The sequence below is a fragment of the Ictalurus furcatus genome, chromosome 1 (genome assembly GCF_023375685.1).
Source record: "Ictalurus furcatus strain D&B chromosome 1, Billie_1.0, whole genome shotgun sequence".
In the NCBI taxonomy this organism is placed as follows: Eukaryota; Metazoa; Chordata; class Actinopteri; order Siluriformes; family Ictaluridae; genus Ictalurus; species Ictalurus furcatus.
Window position 1 is genome coordinate 28,025,190 of NC_071255.1, and position 17,570 is coordinate 28,042,759.

A 17,570-nucleotide genomic window follows, 5' to 3' on the forward strand; every position below is an offset into this window, starting at 1 on the left:
AAAACTATGGAGTCAGTGCCATCTTGAATATCCTGAACTGTTATTTGGCATAAGAAACAGTCCAGTTTTCCTTCCTGAGCCTTATCTCATAGACTTCAAGTTTCCATCTTACACAATCACCTACCTGCTACCTGACTATCTATTAAGCATCTCTACAATGTCCTTCTGTATTGTAGTACAATGCTTTCATGCCTTCCCTTTTTAACATTTTCAACTTGTGCTACGTTTGAGTAGGGGTTGTAACTTGTAATACCCAACCTCCGACCTGGAAAAGTATAAGTAATTTGAATGCGGCAATGAAACTACAAATGCCAAAGTGTCCACAATGCATTTAAAAGACATCATTATAATGCACAAGGTGTGCCCTGCCTTCCTTTTGAACATTTTCAACACGGAAACTATAAAGGCCTAAATGTCCACTTAGAGTATTTCACTGCCAGGAAAAGAAGTTTGTGTCCAAGCACTGACTCAGTAATATAACACCACCTGCTGGACAAAAATCTAAATGCACTTTAAAAGACAACTTCTGAATTTGTTGGGAAGGCCAGTCCTGGACAAATTGGCAGTCGTTTGAAATCTGTGCCATTTGTAGATTATTTTCCTTGCAGTGGAATGATTTCAAATAATTTGGAGATCTTTTTAAATCCATTGCCAGACTCATTGTCATCCATTTTTGATGGCATTACATAACTCTTTAGATCTTGCCATGATGACACCACACACCTTCGATAGCAAAGGGAACACCAAACACAAGATATGAGAGAGGTATAAATAAGACAGGTTCCAAACACTGGTACCCAATCTTGAACACCTGCTTCGAATTTCATGGATTTTAAGGTGTGATAAATGTGGGGGTGTACTTACTTTTTCCATGTGACTGATCTGTTTTTTTTTTTTGTAAATTTAAATTGTGAAAATGAACAATATAAATTTTGTGTCATTTTATAGATGTATCAACTTTATCAGGCATTGTTTCAATGAGGATCAAATGTTTGCTTGTCCAAATGTCAAAAAACCCAACAATTTTCATGGGTTTCACATGACTGTACATGGTTATTTCCTTCTTGCAAAAGGTTGTTGAGCTTCACAAAATGGGAAGTGGCTATAAGAAAATAGCATAAGCACTGAAAATGCCCATTTCCACCATCAGGGAAATAATTAAGAAGTTCCAGTCAACTGGAAATGTTATGAATCAACCTGGAATTAGACGTGTGTCTATATTGTCTCAACGCACTGTGAAGAGGATGGTTCGAGTGGCCAAAAAATATCCAAGGATCACAGCTGGAGAATTGCAGAAGTTGCGTCTTGAGGTCAGAAAGTCTCCAAAACTACAATCTGAAGTCCCCTACATCACCACAAGTTGTTTGGAAGGGTTTCAGAAAAAAAGCATCTACTCTCATCAACAAACAAACTCAAATATAATATTTATCATCTGGGCCATCATGGGTGACAGCCCTGCCCACCCCATCAGCTCCACAGTCTTCAGTTTGCCAGACACAACTGGAACTGCAAATGGGATTGGTTTCTATGGTCAGATGAAACCAATATAGAGCTTTTTGGCAATAAACACCAGAGGTGGTTTTGGTGCACTCAGCCATATGGAAAAGTACCTCATGCCCATGATTAAATATGGTGGTGGCTGTTTAATGTTTTGGGGCTGTTTTTCTGCCAGAGCACCTGGAAATTTTGTTAGGATACATGGCATCATGGACTATCAAATATCAACAGATATTAAATGAAAACCTGACTGCCTCTGCCAGAAAGCTTAGGATGGGCCATGGTTGGATCTTCCGGCAGGACAATGATCCAAAACATACATCAAAATCAACACAAAAATGGTTTACTGACCACAAAATCAAGGTCCTGCCATGACCATCCCAGTCTCCTGACTTGAAATCCATAGAAAACCTGTTGGGTGACCTGAAGAGGAGAGTCCACGAGCATGGACATTGAAATTTGAAGGATCTGAAGAGTCTTGTATGGAGGAATGGTCTCAGATCCCTTGCCATGTATTCTCCAACCTCATCACGCATTATAGGAGAAGACTCAGAGCTGTTATCTTGGCAAAGGGAGGTAGCACAAAGTATTGACTAAAAGGGTGTCTATATCTAACAAATATATATTTTTTTGGATAAACCTGTGTTTTGTTTGCAATTGATATCCATGAGAGCAGAGTATTTTTGTGATTTATTTTTTTTTAACAAAAGATCAAAAGGTAAACAATAAAGACAATTTTTCAGCGCCGTCTTTGCTCATATCTACCAAGGGTGCCAATATTAGTGGAGGACACTGTATGCACATTCTAACAGTGATCAACGCTGTTTCTGGAGATCTACCTTCCTGAAGACTTCAGCTCCAACCATAATCATGCCCACCTGACCATCTAATCATTGCCTTAACAAGTTCTTGATCAACTAAAACAGGTGTGTTAGATTTCAGTTGGAGATGACACCTGCAGGCCTGTAGATCTCAAGGAAAAAGGTTAATGACTACTGTTCTAACAGGATGTATTTATAGTTAGGCATACTCTAAAGAGATCAGTGGCTCTTAGACAATGATCAAAATAAGTGATAACTTTAACTGTATTATTGACTAACCTTTGCTTTTTGTTGACCAACATAGGGTTACTATTTTTTCCTCCTGAGCCTGCCTACTTGTCTTATCCTCTGCCCTTCCATAGATTCTCTGATCCTTTCCTAAGTTTAAACATGCATATTTTTAATTGCATTCATCTATAAAAAAAAAAAAAAAACCACAACCAAAAAATTACCTGCAATAGAATAATGCAGTTGACAGTCAATCTTCAGTGTCAAGAAAATAAACCACACTTCGTAATACATGTTTGCAATATTTTAAACACATTATTTTATTTAATTTTTAATTATCACATCACTAATTAACAATTGAACACAATTAACACTTCTTTCAAACCAGAAAATAAACTGAATTTCAAAATGAATGGGGGGGAGGGGAAACGCACAGGACAAGGCTACCATACACATCCCAATTGTTCTGCATGCTCTTAGTATGTTTTTTGTTAGTACAATATTTTAATGTAAGCATGTTTATGGGGCTTCTTACACTTTCATATGGGCAATTTGAACAAAATGTGTTTTACACAAGATTGTGGTTGTATGCTGAAGCCTCAGTAAAACTCAAACAAGGGAAGTGTGCTTCATGTTGTGGCTCTGGGATACGCACTTAAGTGTGCCATGGCGGTACATCCAAATTCACACTGCATATCCAATTTCACACTGCATAGCCAATTTCAATCTCTGCTCTCAGCCCCTTATCAGCTAGCTTCATTAAAACGGTGTAAATCAAAACGTTCTGACATTTTTGATACTGTATGAACATTATACCTGCATAAATGACAGTGTGCTCTTCATGTTTTAAGACTAGAAGATGATTGGAAAGGTACTATGTGAAACTCAACGGCCTTTGTAATAATAGTTTGTAGATGTCTGTTGTTTGCAGAAGTAACCCACTACCTACAGCCACAACCAGCATACCAAAGCAGTGGCAGTAAGTGAGGAACGCAAATACAAAACATTCTTTCATGCCAGCCCTTTTCTCAGAAAAAGGCAGGTAAATTTCAATAACAACAACAATAAGAATAATAATAATGAATAAAGATAATGACAAGCGCACTTCTTAACACCACACCAAAGCTATATTTGACATTCTTTTAAAACATGTTTACGTGTTTAAAACATGATTAATGTTCTTTATATTTCCAACTTTTTCTTCCAGCGCCAATAATGAATGTATAAATATATATTTACATATAGCGGTGTGCTAGTAACTAATGAGAAACAATAGGTGTGAAAAAGCAGAGTACACTGCATTTAACAAAAAAAAAAAAAGGAAAAAGAGAAAAAAAGGACTGCGTTCAGGCAAGTGAGTTTAAAATGACCACAACATTTTAATTACCTAGGTGAAGGTTACAAAATAAAGTCAGACCTCAACGAGAACCATACTCAGAGCATTTAAAAGCTGCACATCATAGTTCAAATACAAATATCTACAAACCTCTCCTTTTTCAAAATCACTATAACATAAATAATAACAGTTATTGCCCATGAACCAAAATAATCTTTGCCACCCCTCCCCCATTCATAGCTCATATAGGGTAGATTTTATCATGAGTGGCACTTTAATCTAGCAAATATTACTGAGATAAATCTCAGTGTGGATTTGAATGATTTGTTGTGATTGGTGATTATAAGGGCTTAAAAACCTTAGAGTATGATGGTGATTAGTGCTAATAAAGGGCATTTAACTAATATTTGAATTTATTTGATTGTAGTGTTTTTGAGCTCACTTCAATGCTTAAATATAAGGCAAAACATGCACTGCATTTAACACCATGATGTTTTCTTGCAGAATTCATTTCCTTTTTTTTTTCTCCCGCTGTGAGGGACCAAAGAACTATGTGATGTACGTTTTTTTTTTTTTTGAATGGGACACATGATTATGATCACATTAAAAAGGCTATTCAGAGGTGACTAAGATTAAATGCTGCAAGTGAAATAAGCTAGAACAGGATTGCTGCCTCCAACATCCTTAAGGAACATACATGTGACTTTCAAATAATTCTTCAGTGACTTTTTAATAAAAGTTAAGCTTTAAAAAGCTTCGCTTTTGCATGCCAAAACCACCTGTAGCGGAAGTGGAACTATGAATAAGTACATTTATAGGTCAACTAATCACCATTAAAAGCAATAACTGATCTAGCCAAACAAACGCTTTGAGTCAGACTGACATTCGGAGTGCCTCTGTATCTTCCCAAAAGTAGTTAATGATTCAGGCTCTCTTCTACAAGCAGCACAAACAGACTGCTTTTTTTCCCTTTCCCTTTCCATCTCAAACCAATGTTTAAGTACAGCACCAGGACAATCACTGGTACATAATCAAAAGCATCACCTCAACTGAACTTAATTCACACTTCATTTAACATCCACTAAACGCATGCCCTTGTCATTTCTCACATTCATTGTTCTAATAACTCCGCCGGCCTCATCATCTGCTGACCATGAACACTTTGAGACATGTGTATAGCTGTGTTTGAGATGCTAAGCTGTACCTTTTGTGTATTTGTTTCAAGACAAAGTAGGTTATGTCCTATAGGCAAAGACAGCTGTATTGCTTTACTAGAAGAAAACAAATTACACAATCAAAACATCCAAGCATACAGGAAATGAAAATCAAACAAACATATAGATCGTAGCCACAGTATTCACTCAAATACATCACAAAACACAATTTTAGAGCAGTTTAATTGAAACCTACAGCTGAGACCGACTACGTATGTTAAATGTGAGTTTGTTTCAAAGACGGTAAAAGATGAGTGCGAGTGAGTTATGAGACTTGAAGTTACTGAAGCAGGGTAGTCAATGCTTATTAGGATCACATGACAGCCCCGCATGCTGACAAAGAGGCACAACACAACACTATGGCCCAACGTTTCTAAAGGGAGTTGTGTAAACACAAGTATACAGGTCATGTTTATCCAGATAACTATATCATGGGAAATCAGATAAATTCTAAGACTGCAGCACTGAATAAGACCAAAAGTTCCAGAGTAAAATCAGGTGAGAACCTACTACTGAAGATGAATAAACTGAGTATGAAGCTAAGGAAGGGCCGGTGAATAGATTCCGCCAAATTCATTTTCACCTACTAATCGGCAGACTGAATACTCAGACGGAAACAGTGTACCCATGGGGCAAGGCTATGAGAGTTAACAGATGAGCGGTTGAAGTCACGTGCGAAGTGTGTTGAGTGAGTCAGCATCACCCTCTTGCTCTTGAGAGGCTGAAAGGAGGGCAGGGGTGGTGGAGGAGCGAGGCATGTGGGCTGTCACCAACGAGTCGTTGAATGAGAGACTGCTGCGGAGCAGATGGGGGTGGGCAGGGCTGTCACCCACGACGGGCCAGATGATGATGTCAGCGCCGTGGTCTGTGCGAGAGCGGGCGTTCTCGCGGAAGTTGAGCTTGAAAGATTCAATCTGCAGCAGGGAGTATTAGGGGGAAAACAGAAAGACAGAAAAAGAGTTGGATATAAAAGGAGAGAAAAGTAGGAAGAGGAGGTGGACAGGAGGTGTTTTGGAAATTAAATGATAAGGCGATAGCAAAAAGCAGAATTAGATGCCTGAAAAATAAGAAATCAACATGATTTTGTGGTTAGGGAAAAGAGATTATTGAGAGACAATCCTTCTCCCCAACTCCCCCAAGAAGTACAAAAAAAAAAAAAAAAAAAAAAAAAAAAAAACATTCAACACAAACACGTGAAGTATAACAAAAAGAAAATTGTGAATTATGGAAGTAGTATTAAAAGTTAAAACTTTTTCTCAATTTCCTCTACAATACAAAAAAATGTAGTAACAGAGAATTTGTCATTAACTAAAGTGTGTTCTTATTCCTTCATACCACAAAGGGTCCAACAAATAATTTATAAAATAGTTACAAAAGGAAGAAACTCAAGGTCCTAAAAAAAACTGTGTGTTTGGCAGCTTGGGAAAACTCTTAATGTGTTTAAATATTGACATTTTCTACCATGTCCAGCACTGAAAACTAAGAGTTTTTATGAACTGACAAGTTTCTCTTTTTCACATATCTTAACCAAAAGCAAAGTTCTAGCATTTTAAAGTCTGATTAGCCCCAAAAGTGAAAAAGAAGAAAACTGCATTGAAAGATTGCGTTTTTTGACGTGGCACAGGAGTAGCACAGAGATTTTGACAGCTGGTATCTGATCACAAAACTAACTGATTAGTCTAGCCTAGGTCTGTTTCACTACAGTGCACAACTATCCAACAACTTTAATGTCGGATCAAAGTAGCTAGTTTTAGACTTTAGGTAGTCTTTAGGTAGACTGACTGTTTTTACCTTTGTAACCAAGGCTAGGTTATAAAGTGAAATATACTCGCTTTTTTTTTCCATTTCAGCCACAGCAGTATCCAAAAGGTTTTCACAGACAGTCACATAAAATATCTAAAAATACTATACTCATCTATTCTAAACTATACACCACCAGTAGCTTTTGCCTTCTGCCTAGGATTAGATATGTACTAATGATCAGTTATCTAATCCAAAATAACAACTGATGTTTTAGGTAGAAGCTCCTTTTATTGTATTATTTAAAGTTCTATGGCCAAAGGGCAAATCAAAAGAAACGCTACCGGTTTTTATTACCTGTAGCAAACCAGGCATTTAAACAGGCAATCTGAGCAATGGCACAATAAAAAAGGTATAAAATAGAATGGAATGTTAACGTTGTAGTATAAAAGCAACTATGAATATAATTAAATTTAACCCCTAGTAAGCAAACCAAGAGCAACAGAGAAGCAAACCCCCTAAAATTTATGTACAAGAAGGAAGAACCATTGGAACAAGAATGAGGAAATGGAGCCCTTTGGATACTATAAATAACTGTGTATAATAGCCTAAAATGTGATGAATAGCAATGTGCATAGCAATAAACTAGTTTTCACTAGAATCAAGTCAGCAGTGAATTCATTTCTAAACTCCTGACTGAGACCAGAGCAAACCACTTGAGTCAGGCTTCTAAATGCACCTGTGGAAGTTCTAATGGGATTTGAGTCTGACGTATGACAGGTGCCTCCGAGGGAGAGGGCTGGAGAAGGCCTTGGGACTGGAGCAGGATGACACACAAACTTACTTGTTTCAGGGATGAGAGAATCCAGGCCCTGGGGGTCCCGGAGTGCCTCGCCCCCACATGCTGTGCCCTCCTTCAGCCCATTCTCCTGGGCTGGGCCGGTTGAGCCACTAGAGGTAGCCCCACTGCCCTCAACTGTCTCCTGTTGCCCCTCAGCCTAGAAACACACAGCAGCGTGTCAATAGGACAGATGGAGATGGTATGGATATGGACTTGTGATCCCTTCTGAGAAAGACTAAAGGTATGTGATGGTATTTGGGATGCTGCATGGATTTGAAGCATACTAAAAAGCAACTATAACAAAACAAAAAAGTTTCCCATAACTATGTAGTGTGGGGAAAAAAGTTAAAATACTACATACCAAAAAGAAAGTATTTACAAAGCAAAAATCACACTTATGACAAGCTGTAAGCTCTTAAAATGTATACTATGAATACAAGCTACAACCCCAATTCTGAAAAAGTTGGGACAGTATCGAAAAGGCTAATAAAAACAAAGAGGAGTGATTTCTAAATGTACTTTTGACAAACAAAAAAAAAAGAAGTATAAAGACAAGGTATTTGATATTTTACCTAATCAACTGCAAAGTTTAAAAAAAAAAAAACTTTTTATAAACTTTTATTTTGAAATTGATGCATGCAACACATTCCAAAAAAGTTGGGACATGGGCAATTTAGGACTAATAGCGATGTGACAAGTTGAAATAAAAAGGTGGTGTGAAACAGGTGAGATAATTGTGAGATAATATACATGGTATATAAGGAGCCTCCAAAAAAAAAGACCTAGTCCTTCAAGAGCAAGGACGGGTCGAGGCTCGGCAATCTGCCAACAGATGTGTCAGCAAATAATCCAACACTTTGAGAACAACATTCCTCAAAGACAAATCGGTAGGATTTTGGGCATTTCACCTTCTACAGCGCACAATATAATAAAAAGATTCAAGGAATCCAGTCAAATCTCGGCGCGTAAAGGGCAAGGCCGAAAACCATTTCTGAATGCAAGTGATCTCCGATCCCCGTCTTAAGTCATGAGTCTTAAGTCATGAGTCAGTAATGGATATCCTGACATGGGCTCGGGAATACTTTGGTAAACCTTTGTCAGTCAACACCATTCGCCGTTGCATCTACAGATACAAGTTAAGGCTTTACTATGCAAAGTAGAAGCCATACATCAACACTGTCCAGAAGCGCCGCCGACTTCTCTGGGCTCGGTCACATCTGAGATGGACAGTAGCACAGTGGACTCGTGTTTTGTGGTCTGACGAGTCAACATTTCAAATAGTTTTTGGACAAAACAGCTGTCGTATTCCAAAGAGGAAAAAGAGGAAAAGGACCATCCAAACTGTTATCAGCGTCAGGTTCAAAAGCCAGCGTCTGTCATGGTATGGGGGTGTGTCAGTGTCCATGGCATGGGTAACGTGCACATCTGAGGGCAGCATTAATGCAGGAAGATATGTACACATTTTGGAACAACATATGCTGCCATCCAGAGCAGGACAACGCCAAACCACATTCTGCCTGGATTACAAGCACATGGTTGCGTAAGCAGAGTGTGCAGGTGCTAGCATGGCCTGCCTGCAGTCCTGACCTGTCTCCGATTGAGAATGTGTGGCACATTATGTAGCGCAAAATAAGGCAATGAAGACCTTGTACAGTTGCGCAGCTTAAGAAATGCATAATGGATGAATGTGGGAAAATTCCGCTTGCTAAACTTAACCAACTGGTGTCTTCAGTGCCCAAATGCTTAATAAGTGTTATTAAAAGAAAAGGTGATGTTACACAGTGGTAAACAGCTGACTGTCCCAACTTTTTCTGGAGTGTGTTACAGTCATCAGATTTGAAATGAGTGTATATTTTCAGAAGTAAATTAAATTCACAAAGTAAAACATCAAATAACGTGTTTTCAATATACTACAGGGTGAAATGAATTTTCAAATGACTCTTTGTTTGTTTCTTTGCATTTTCCATACTGTCCCAACTTTTTCAGAATTGGAGTTGTACATTGTATCACAAAATAATAAAAATACAAGATCCATGCACATGCAGCCAACCAATTCTGAAGGAAATGAAACACTCAGATCTTTATTTGTATAATTGTGGGGAAATCTATAATTCACTATAAACTTTTACTAGTATTTTAAGGATGTATTATATATTGCAAAATAAACTGCAATAAAAAATGTTTACAGTAGGACAGCATGTAATGTTATGAGATAATATGCTTATAACTTTATACACATTTTTAGTTTCCTACAATGTTATCAATATACACTATAATATATAAAGCACTCAAAATGATGTATATATATATAGAAATAAAACATTCACCATTTCCATGCTAGTAATTGTAACTGCTTGAATGTCTTAAACAACTAATTTTTGTTTCTTTTTTTATGTCCCAGTAAAAGTACTGTATATTATGCAAATGAGTTTGTGGGGATGAAGATGTATAAATGATGAGTACAGCCATGGAGATTTTCATGCAGATATGGGTGACCATAGGCTGAGGGGTAAGGTGACATCACGACCAATTAAATAAGCTTGTCAGTTTGAGGCGTTTTAAACCCACCTTGGTTACTTAAAACCTTGATACAGAACTTCAGTTCTGTAAGGGTGCTGTCTTGTACAGTTCAGTGTTTTCCCTGACCCATCACACTTGATTCAACTCATTAAGGCTTTTATCATAAGCCTGTGAGTTGAGTCAGGTCTGCTAAATCAAGCAAAGCACAAAACTGACCTCATCAAAGTAACAAATGAGAGCATCTGAGAAGAAGTGTACTTTATGACACTCTTCCTTCACCTTCTACAAACAAAAAATACATATATTGCTTTTAATTTGTTTCTCAGCTTCAATGGACCAGACTCTATATGCCCATGTCAATCTTTGGGGCCCATTAGGTTTTAAAAGTAGTGAGAATGTATTAAGTGAATTTATTATTCATTAAACAGACAAACCCACCAGAATGCACATAAAATTAGTATTGAGTAATGGGGTAGTAAAACATAAAAACAAAATATGTTTACCCCAAAACAAACAAACAAACAAAAAAAACAAACAAAAAAAAACAACAACCACCACCAGGAAATCAATGAAACATCAATAAATGTGACTTCACATTATATAAATAGTTTAAAAAGAATAAATGATATATAATGCATGGTGATTAAAAGGCAGTATAACACAATACATAATTTACATTTGGCACATATTTCTAAGACAAATAATAATAATAATAATAATAATAATGACAGTTTAATTTATATAGTGCTTTTCTCATGCTCAAATCACATTAATCTTGCAGCTTTGTGGTCAACATACCAACAATTCAGGCACTGACTTCTTAGTCTCTTTAAAATCTAAATTGTTAATGAGCTGCTTCTCTTATATATCTTACAAATAATTCACAACCAAACTTCTCTGAGCCTCCCTTTGTGGATCAAAGATTTTTCACAGTGAAGGGGCTTGGTATTTTGGTGAACCTCAGGGATATGTGACAGGGAGCATAATGCTCCCACTAGGGCCACCTTTGGTGAACAAATCTGAGGGGAAAGGTCAGACAAAAAGGATAGACTAATGACTCCCAAGAAAGGTAAAAAAAAAAAAAGACTAAGTGTATCCTGTCTCGAACATGGTTTACAAGACCCACTCCTGGAGCCAGGTCTGGAGGTGGTGTCTGCAGATGAGCATCTGACCAGGCCACCCACATAACCCAGTCAGGTTCAGCACAGCATGATGATGTGCAGCCATCTTGGGGGCTCACCGCATGCAAAATCAGCGGTTGGGATCAGGTGCAATGTCTGTTGGGCAGCAAACATATGATGGACAGCCTTAGACAAACCAGACCCTAGAAAAGGAAACTGGTTTCGGCAGTGAGGAATGTCACTTTGCTGGTGGAGGAAATAGGCTGAGTTAATGTGTGAGATGGAATGGTATGGCCTAGACCTAGCTGGCCTTACGTCCACACACGGTAAGGGCTCCGGTACCAAACTTCTTGATCAGGGGTGGTCTTACCTACTCTAGAGTTCAAAGAGGAGGCCTCAGATGAGTGTGGGGATACTCACCAGTCCGAGGCTGAGGGCCTCACATTTGCAGTTGTTCCCAGTGGTCAAGAGGGTTACATCTATGAGATTTCCAATCTCAGGAAGGAAAACTCTGACTGTTGTTTGTGCTTATGTACCAAATAGAAGTTCAGAGTATTCAGCCTTCGTGGAGAAAGCATTAATCTTCACATGTGCTGGTGTACACCAGAGGTCAGAGAATGCATACAAATTGAAGAAGGAGGCCTTCCAAGAAATTCTAAACTTAACTATGGTATAGGAGAGTCAGAAGGACTTTAGCAGAGGCAGTTGCAGAAGTGAAATTTTTGGCATTGGAGGAGTTTAGAGAAGTCATGGAAAAGACACCCAGGTGACCCCAAAGATGCTCTGGCAAACAGTTTGGCACCTAGCGTGCGCAGCTGGACAATATAGGAGAGGCTTGGAGTAGAGATGCTGCTAATCTGAATTGAGAGGAGGCAAATGAAATGGTTTGGGCATCTTACAAGAATGTCACAAGGTCAGCACCTTCTAGAGCTGCAATAGCGGCACATCCCACTAGATGGAGACCCCAAGGCAGTCCCATGACCCTCTGGAGAGATAATATCTCACAGTTGGCTTGGGAACATCTGGGGAACCACCCCAGGATGAGCTGGAATATGTGGCTGGGGAAAGAGAAGTCTGGGCTGAACTTTTAATCCTGTTGCCATTGTGACCCCCATCAGGAAAAGTAGAATGAAAATAAATGAATGAACTAATCTGACCTGTGTTGCCTTTCTGTGTAACTGTGATTAAGTTCTTTTATGTCCAGTCAATCCCATGCAGAATTTTTAATCTCTCAACTCATTTTCATGCAACACAAATACAGAATGTTAACATATAGGTTTACTTAGGAGATTCTAATAAAAATAAATCATGCTACATGGGAATGAGAAAAATAGCACTATGTCGTAGTAATTTCTCTTGTTCACAAACTTACCTTAACATTTCCCCCTCCTGGTGCATGGCTGACGTTGTCCATGGAGCCCACCTTAGACTGGGCTTTGTCTTTGAAGTTCACTTTATGAGACTCAATCTTTATATCTCCACCTCCTACAAGAAACATTAACATCCATGATAACTCAGAATCGCTATTAACAAGTGTTCGGCTCCAACCCAGAACCATTTAGTAACATTTAATCAGGTCCAAAGCCTTACCTGGCTTATGCTTGATATTGACCCTTGAACCACACTTTGAAGTCACTTTACTCACATCAACCTTCTTACTGAGAATGTGGACCTGTAAACACATCAATCCAAGTCAAATAAAAGCAGCATACACATGTACTAGTGAGACAAGATACCATGAGCCTTTCGTTGCCTTGTTTACAAAGTGCAAAATCCACATGCAGTGCAGTTAAATCGACACAGCCTGGCATGCCACTCGCTACAAAGTACAAAAGATGTATAAGACATGAAAAGTAACCATAATCACTAATAACTGATTTAAGCTTCAATAAAATTTTAAATGTGCCTGTATTGCTGGGTCCACTGATAATTTCAACATCAGTCACTATTAGCGGCAGTAAAACCTGAAGAGCTAAAAGAGAAAAAAGCTGCAGCCAGAGATCATATGAGGAAAAAAAAACTTAGAGAAGTATAAAAGAACGGCAACAAAATAATAATTTGCCCTATGATTAACAATAAACTAATTTAAGACAAATGAAGTAACCATGGAGAGGAAATGCAATTCAACTTCTGCTGTTACTGAGAACTGGCTTAAAAGATAGCAGTTAAGCAAAAATGATTTGTAGCATGTGCATGAGAGGAAAAGAAGAAGAAGAAACAAAAACACAGGATCACCAAAATGATTGCATATTTATCCGCATGTCGCTTGTCGATGTTCTAACTGGTAGAGGAGCACTGTTTTATTGAATGCAGCTTCACCACATGCAGAGACAGTACTTACATTCCCACCACCAGGGACATGCTTGATATTGTCCTTGGAACCCAAGCGAGACGTAACATGGCTGTAGTCCACCTTTTTGGAGACTATCTGAACCTACAACACAGCATGGCGGGCAAAGGGCAGAAGGACATAAGGGGTCACCAGGTAAGAGGAAGACAGGAAAAGCGGGAAAGCTGAAGCATCTACAAGCATAAAAGGGAGTCATTGCGAAGTGCTACACAAGTTGATGAGGATATTCATCAGGCTAGCAACTACACTTAACTACAGTGTACATGCCATGCTGTGTTTAAAGTAGCACCACCAGTTAGGAACAAGATGGCACCCATACATTTACCCTTTTGTACTGTAAATAAATGTTGTGGCACTACAGATGAGACTAAATGCTTGAGAATGTCCATATGACTTAAATTACAGTGCGTAGTGATGGAAATCACCTAAAACAATTAAACGTCACAATAAACAGGATATATTTGACCGTATGTAGACATAAGTGAAAGCGTTTAGACTATTTATGTTGTGACACATGGGAAATAAAATGCAAACTTATCATCCCCATCATATCATTTGCCAACAATTATTTTATCCAGAGCATAAAGGGAAGAAAAAAAAATAAAAAATCAGGGGAACAGTTTCTCCTTAGTGCAGATTCACCAATTATGTCTAAGGGAGGTCCCAATGACACATTGTGAATAAGTTTCCCTAAGAGATTCTAACTGCATTCCTCAGTGTATGATAATTCCAGCTACATGAAAGCTACATGATAATGAAGGGACAATTAATTGGTGAATAGGTTCATCTTCGAGCCAAACACAAAAAAAACTATTACACTATTAAAGAATCATTTATAAAATTTTGAAGTCATGGAATAAACTGGGTGCAGGAAATAAAAAGGCTGTGTTTACCTGGTGGCATTGCAGTCTCCACATAACCATCAAACAGACAGTATATTAACAAGCTTCAATGAAACCTTTTAAGGCTGAAGAAACAGGTGTGAAAGTGTGCTTTTCATATTGCCAAGCACAGCTAACAGTTCAGTACCAGTTCTCAATAAGCAGCAGAACCCGTCACCGTGCATAAAACGCTATTTTAAAACTATCTACCAGATATGTTGTACACATATTTTACGTATAGTCACTCGACTAGGATTCTGGGCAGTATGCAAAATTACAAGGATTTGCTTAGTTTAGCTTCAAGCTCTTCAATACTGAGGTACTGATTAGTGCTACAGTAGCAACAATTGCTCACTCAACAAGCATTTATACACACGCACACACACACACACACACACACACACACACACACACACACACACAGGGTCGGCACCTCAGATTAGTTTAAAATTAGTTCTGTTTAGATTAACATACGGATATAAACGACCCCTTTTGTTTTGGTAATTTCATGCAACAACTCAGAATCGAAAGCTTGTGAGTATTGTGAGAATTGTAGTTAGTATACGCTCCGGAGAGCGCGGACATCTTCATTTCAGAAGTCTTGCAGAATCATGTACGTTTATTATACGTTACAGCAGCAGCCTGGAAAAACCCATCATATGGCAAAATTTTGAAATTTTCTACAGGAAAACTACATTTGAACGGAAATATAGTTCTTTTTAAACGTTTATATAGCACGTAATTATCCAAAAAAAGCTTTTCGACATTTTTAGGCAGACTGCCTGTTTTTTTTTTTTTTTTTTTTTTTTTTTACTACCAAGATATGATTTCTGCAGAAAGCTAAGGCAAGGTTAGAAAGTAAATGAAAACATTTCAAAAATATATTGGTGAATTTGGTTTGGCATGTTACAGTCCAATTTTAACCAAATTGCAATTTTTTCTGTTTACCAGAATTCAGCCACAGCAATATCTAATGGGTTTTCCCAGACCATCCCACATACATTGACTAGGTTATATGATCCATTTTTCAATATAAGATCTCAGCATTAATTCTACCGACCATGTTCTGGAAATCTTTCATTAGCAGAAACAAGTGCTATGCATAATACTTAAATTTAAATTAAAACAATGGTATTTATTTATTTATTTATGGGTAACAGAAGATAAGTATATGGAACAATTATGGGCTATGGAGATAAGAAAGTTTGGACACGATAAAAGAAAAAAGAAAAAGACTGCTGGAGAAAGAGAACAGAAAAATCAAACAGGAAGATAATGCAGCAGACTGGTGTAAAGAGTGGGATTTGGGAAGTATGGAAGATGGAGTGAACTCACTTTGCCCTGGCTGGTCTCTTTGGAGAGGGAGCCCTGAGCCAGAGCATCCGTCTTGTTTTGAGAAACTGTGACCTGAGGAGACAACCCCAAATCCCCTACAGGTCAGTCACTCCCACCACAACAATTAGACCTTTGATTTTGATCTTTAAAACAGTAATAACAGATCAATGCAAAACAACCAACCAACCACACGAGAGGAAAATCTGAAGACCAAGAAAGGGAAATGTAATAATCAGTACATCAGGGTTTTAAAACTCATGCCTTATTGTTTTACTCAACAGGCTGTGAAGACCACACAATATCAGATTTTACAGTGGTGCTGATATTATAATGAATAGTTATTCGTATACTGATAGTACCAGTGACAAATGTATGTGCTTGGCAAGTATTAAAAAGGGTAGCAGTGACAAGCATTACTTCGTGACGTCCAAGGAGAAATCTCAGCCAGGCAAAGTATTAATGGGGTGAAAGATAGGGAACAGAGAAATGGCATTACAGATGGAGAAAATGGATAAAGTAAATTGTGATTATTTTCAGGTCGTAACTATGCGTGCAGTGAAAGATATAAAACAAGAACAATTAGCATTGTAACACACAGATCCTAGGTACAGAATAATGTTTTTAAGGTGAAGATACATACTAAGGCCATGCGGCACAGGATATATTTCGCATAAAACCAACTATGCCATTAAAAGTGGAACAATATGAATGACATGATCTAGATAATCCTAAATCTGTTTTAAATAAATGAAAAAAATAGTATCATTAAGGTAAAAATTAAGTAGAAGCACAAATATCTCTTTACATTCTTATCACTCAGACTTGGTCCTTTCGTAATTTCGTAACCAGACGGATTGCCGCACTGTTCCTGATTGCAGACATGTTCACAAGTCCCTGAGGTCCAGGTCCAAGTCAAGTCTCAAGTCTCTGAGATGGAGTCCAAGTCAAGACTCAGTTTTATTTTTAGCAATAATTCTTCGAGCTAGTTATTGTAATTAACAGTGTATGAGGCTAAATCATACTGATTACTTCTACAGATGTCTATTTATTCAAAATTGTCCACTAAAGCACACAAGGTTTTACTTAAATCATTAATTAAATTTTTGATACACAATCAAAAAACTATTACTTTCAAACTATTACATTTGATCCAAAAGTTCTCCCTGTAATTACAAGAAAACAGAACATTCAGAGAAAATTCAGGAAAAAGATATAACTTTTTTGACCATTGTCAGTGTATAGACTTAATCACTAAATTAATACATTTAAAACTAAAACTCACAGCTAGGTCATCTAATAAGACGTTCAAATATCTTAGACCGTTATACCATCTGGAACGCAGAGACTGTCACCACGAGGAAAAAACACACCTGCTGTGTATTTTGAGCTATTTGAGATGCCGTAGTTCGCTGTAGTTCTCAAGCAATGATGGGTAAGGTAGTCTTCCATTGAGCGCCGGCAGTAACAAAACCCCCGTGTACAGATGCAATTTAACTTGGCAAACGTGGATTTTATATGCATATGGTAGCTAACATGGGAGGGGGGGGGGGGGGGGGGGCATGAAAATGACATGGTAGCATATGAACTTCTTGAAAATGGACAGCAAGCAAGCCCCTGACAGCTGTAGAACACCACAGCTTCCCTTTGGATTAATTGATTGCTTTTAAAAATTTTAGAAATTAAATG

The 17,570-nt window shown here is 38.0% G+C and overlaps 1 protein-coding gene across 9 annotated transcripts in view; it reads right to left on the bottom strand.

Moving 5' to 3' along the window:
• Nucleotides 1-2,841: 2,841 nt before the first annotated feature.
• Nucleotides 2,842-17,570, bottom strand: part of LOC128614106 (microtubule-associated protein 4) — a 91,335-nt gene continuing 76,606 nt past the window's right edge. For 7 of the 9 annotated variants that reach the window (XM_053635429.1, XM_053635424.1, XM_053635443.1 and 4 more), the window contains 6 exons: nt 15,885-15,956; nt 13,660-13,752; nt 12,909-12,990; nt 12,691-12,803; nt 7,681-7,834; nt 2,842-6,153 (listed from right to left, as the gene is read on the bottom strand). In XM_053635429.1, coding sequence (XP_053491404.1) covers nt 6,146-6,153; nt 7,681-7,834; nt 12,691-12,803; nt 12,909-12,990; nt 13,660-13,752; nt 15,885-15,956 — 522 coding nt within the window. In that variant the 3' untranslated portion in view covers nt 2,842-6,145. The remainder of the gene's footprint in view (nt 6,154-7,680; nt 7,835-12,690; nt 12,804-12,908; nt 12,991-13,659; nt 13,753-15,884; nt 15,957-17,570) is intronic. The other 2 variants (XM_053635417.1, XM_053635435.1) reach the window with 2 other exon arrangements.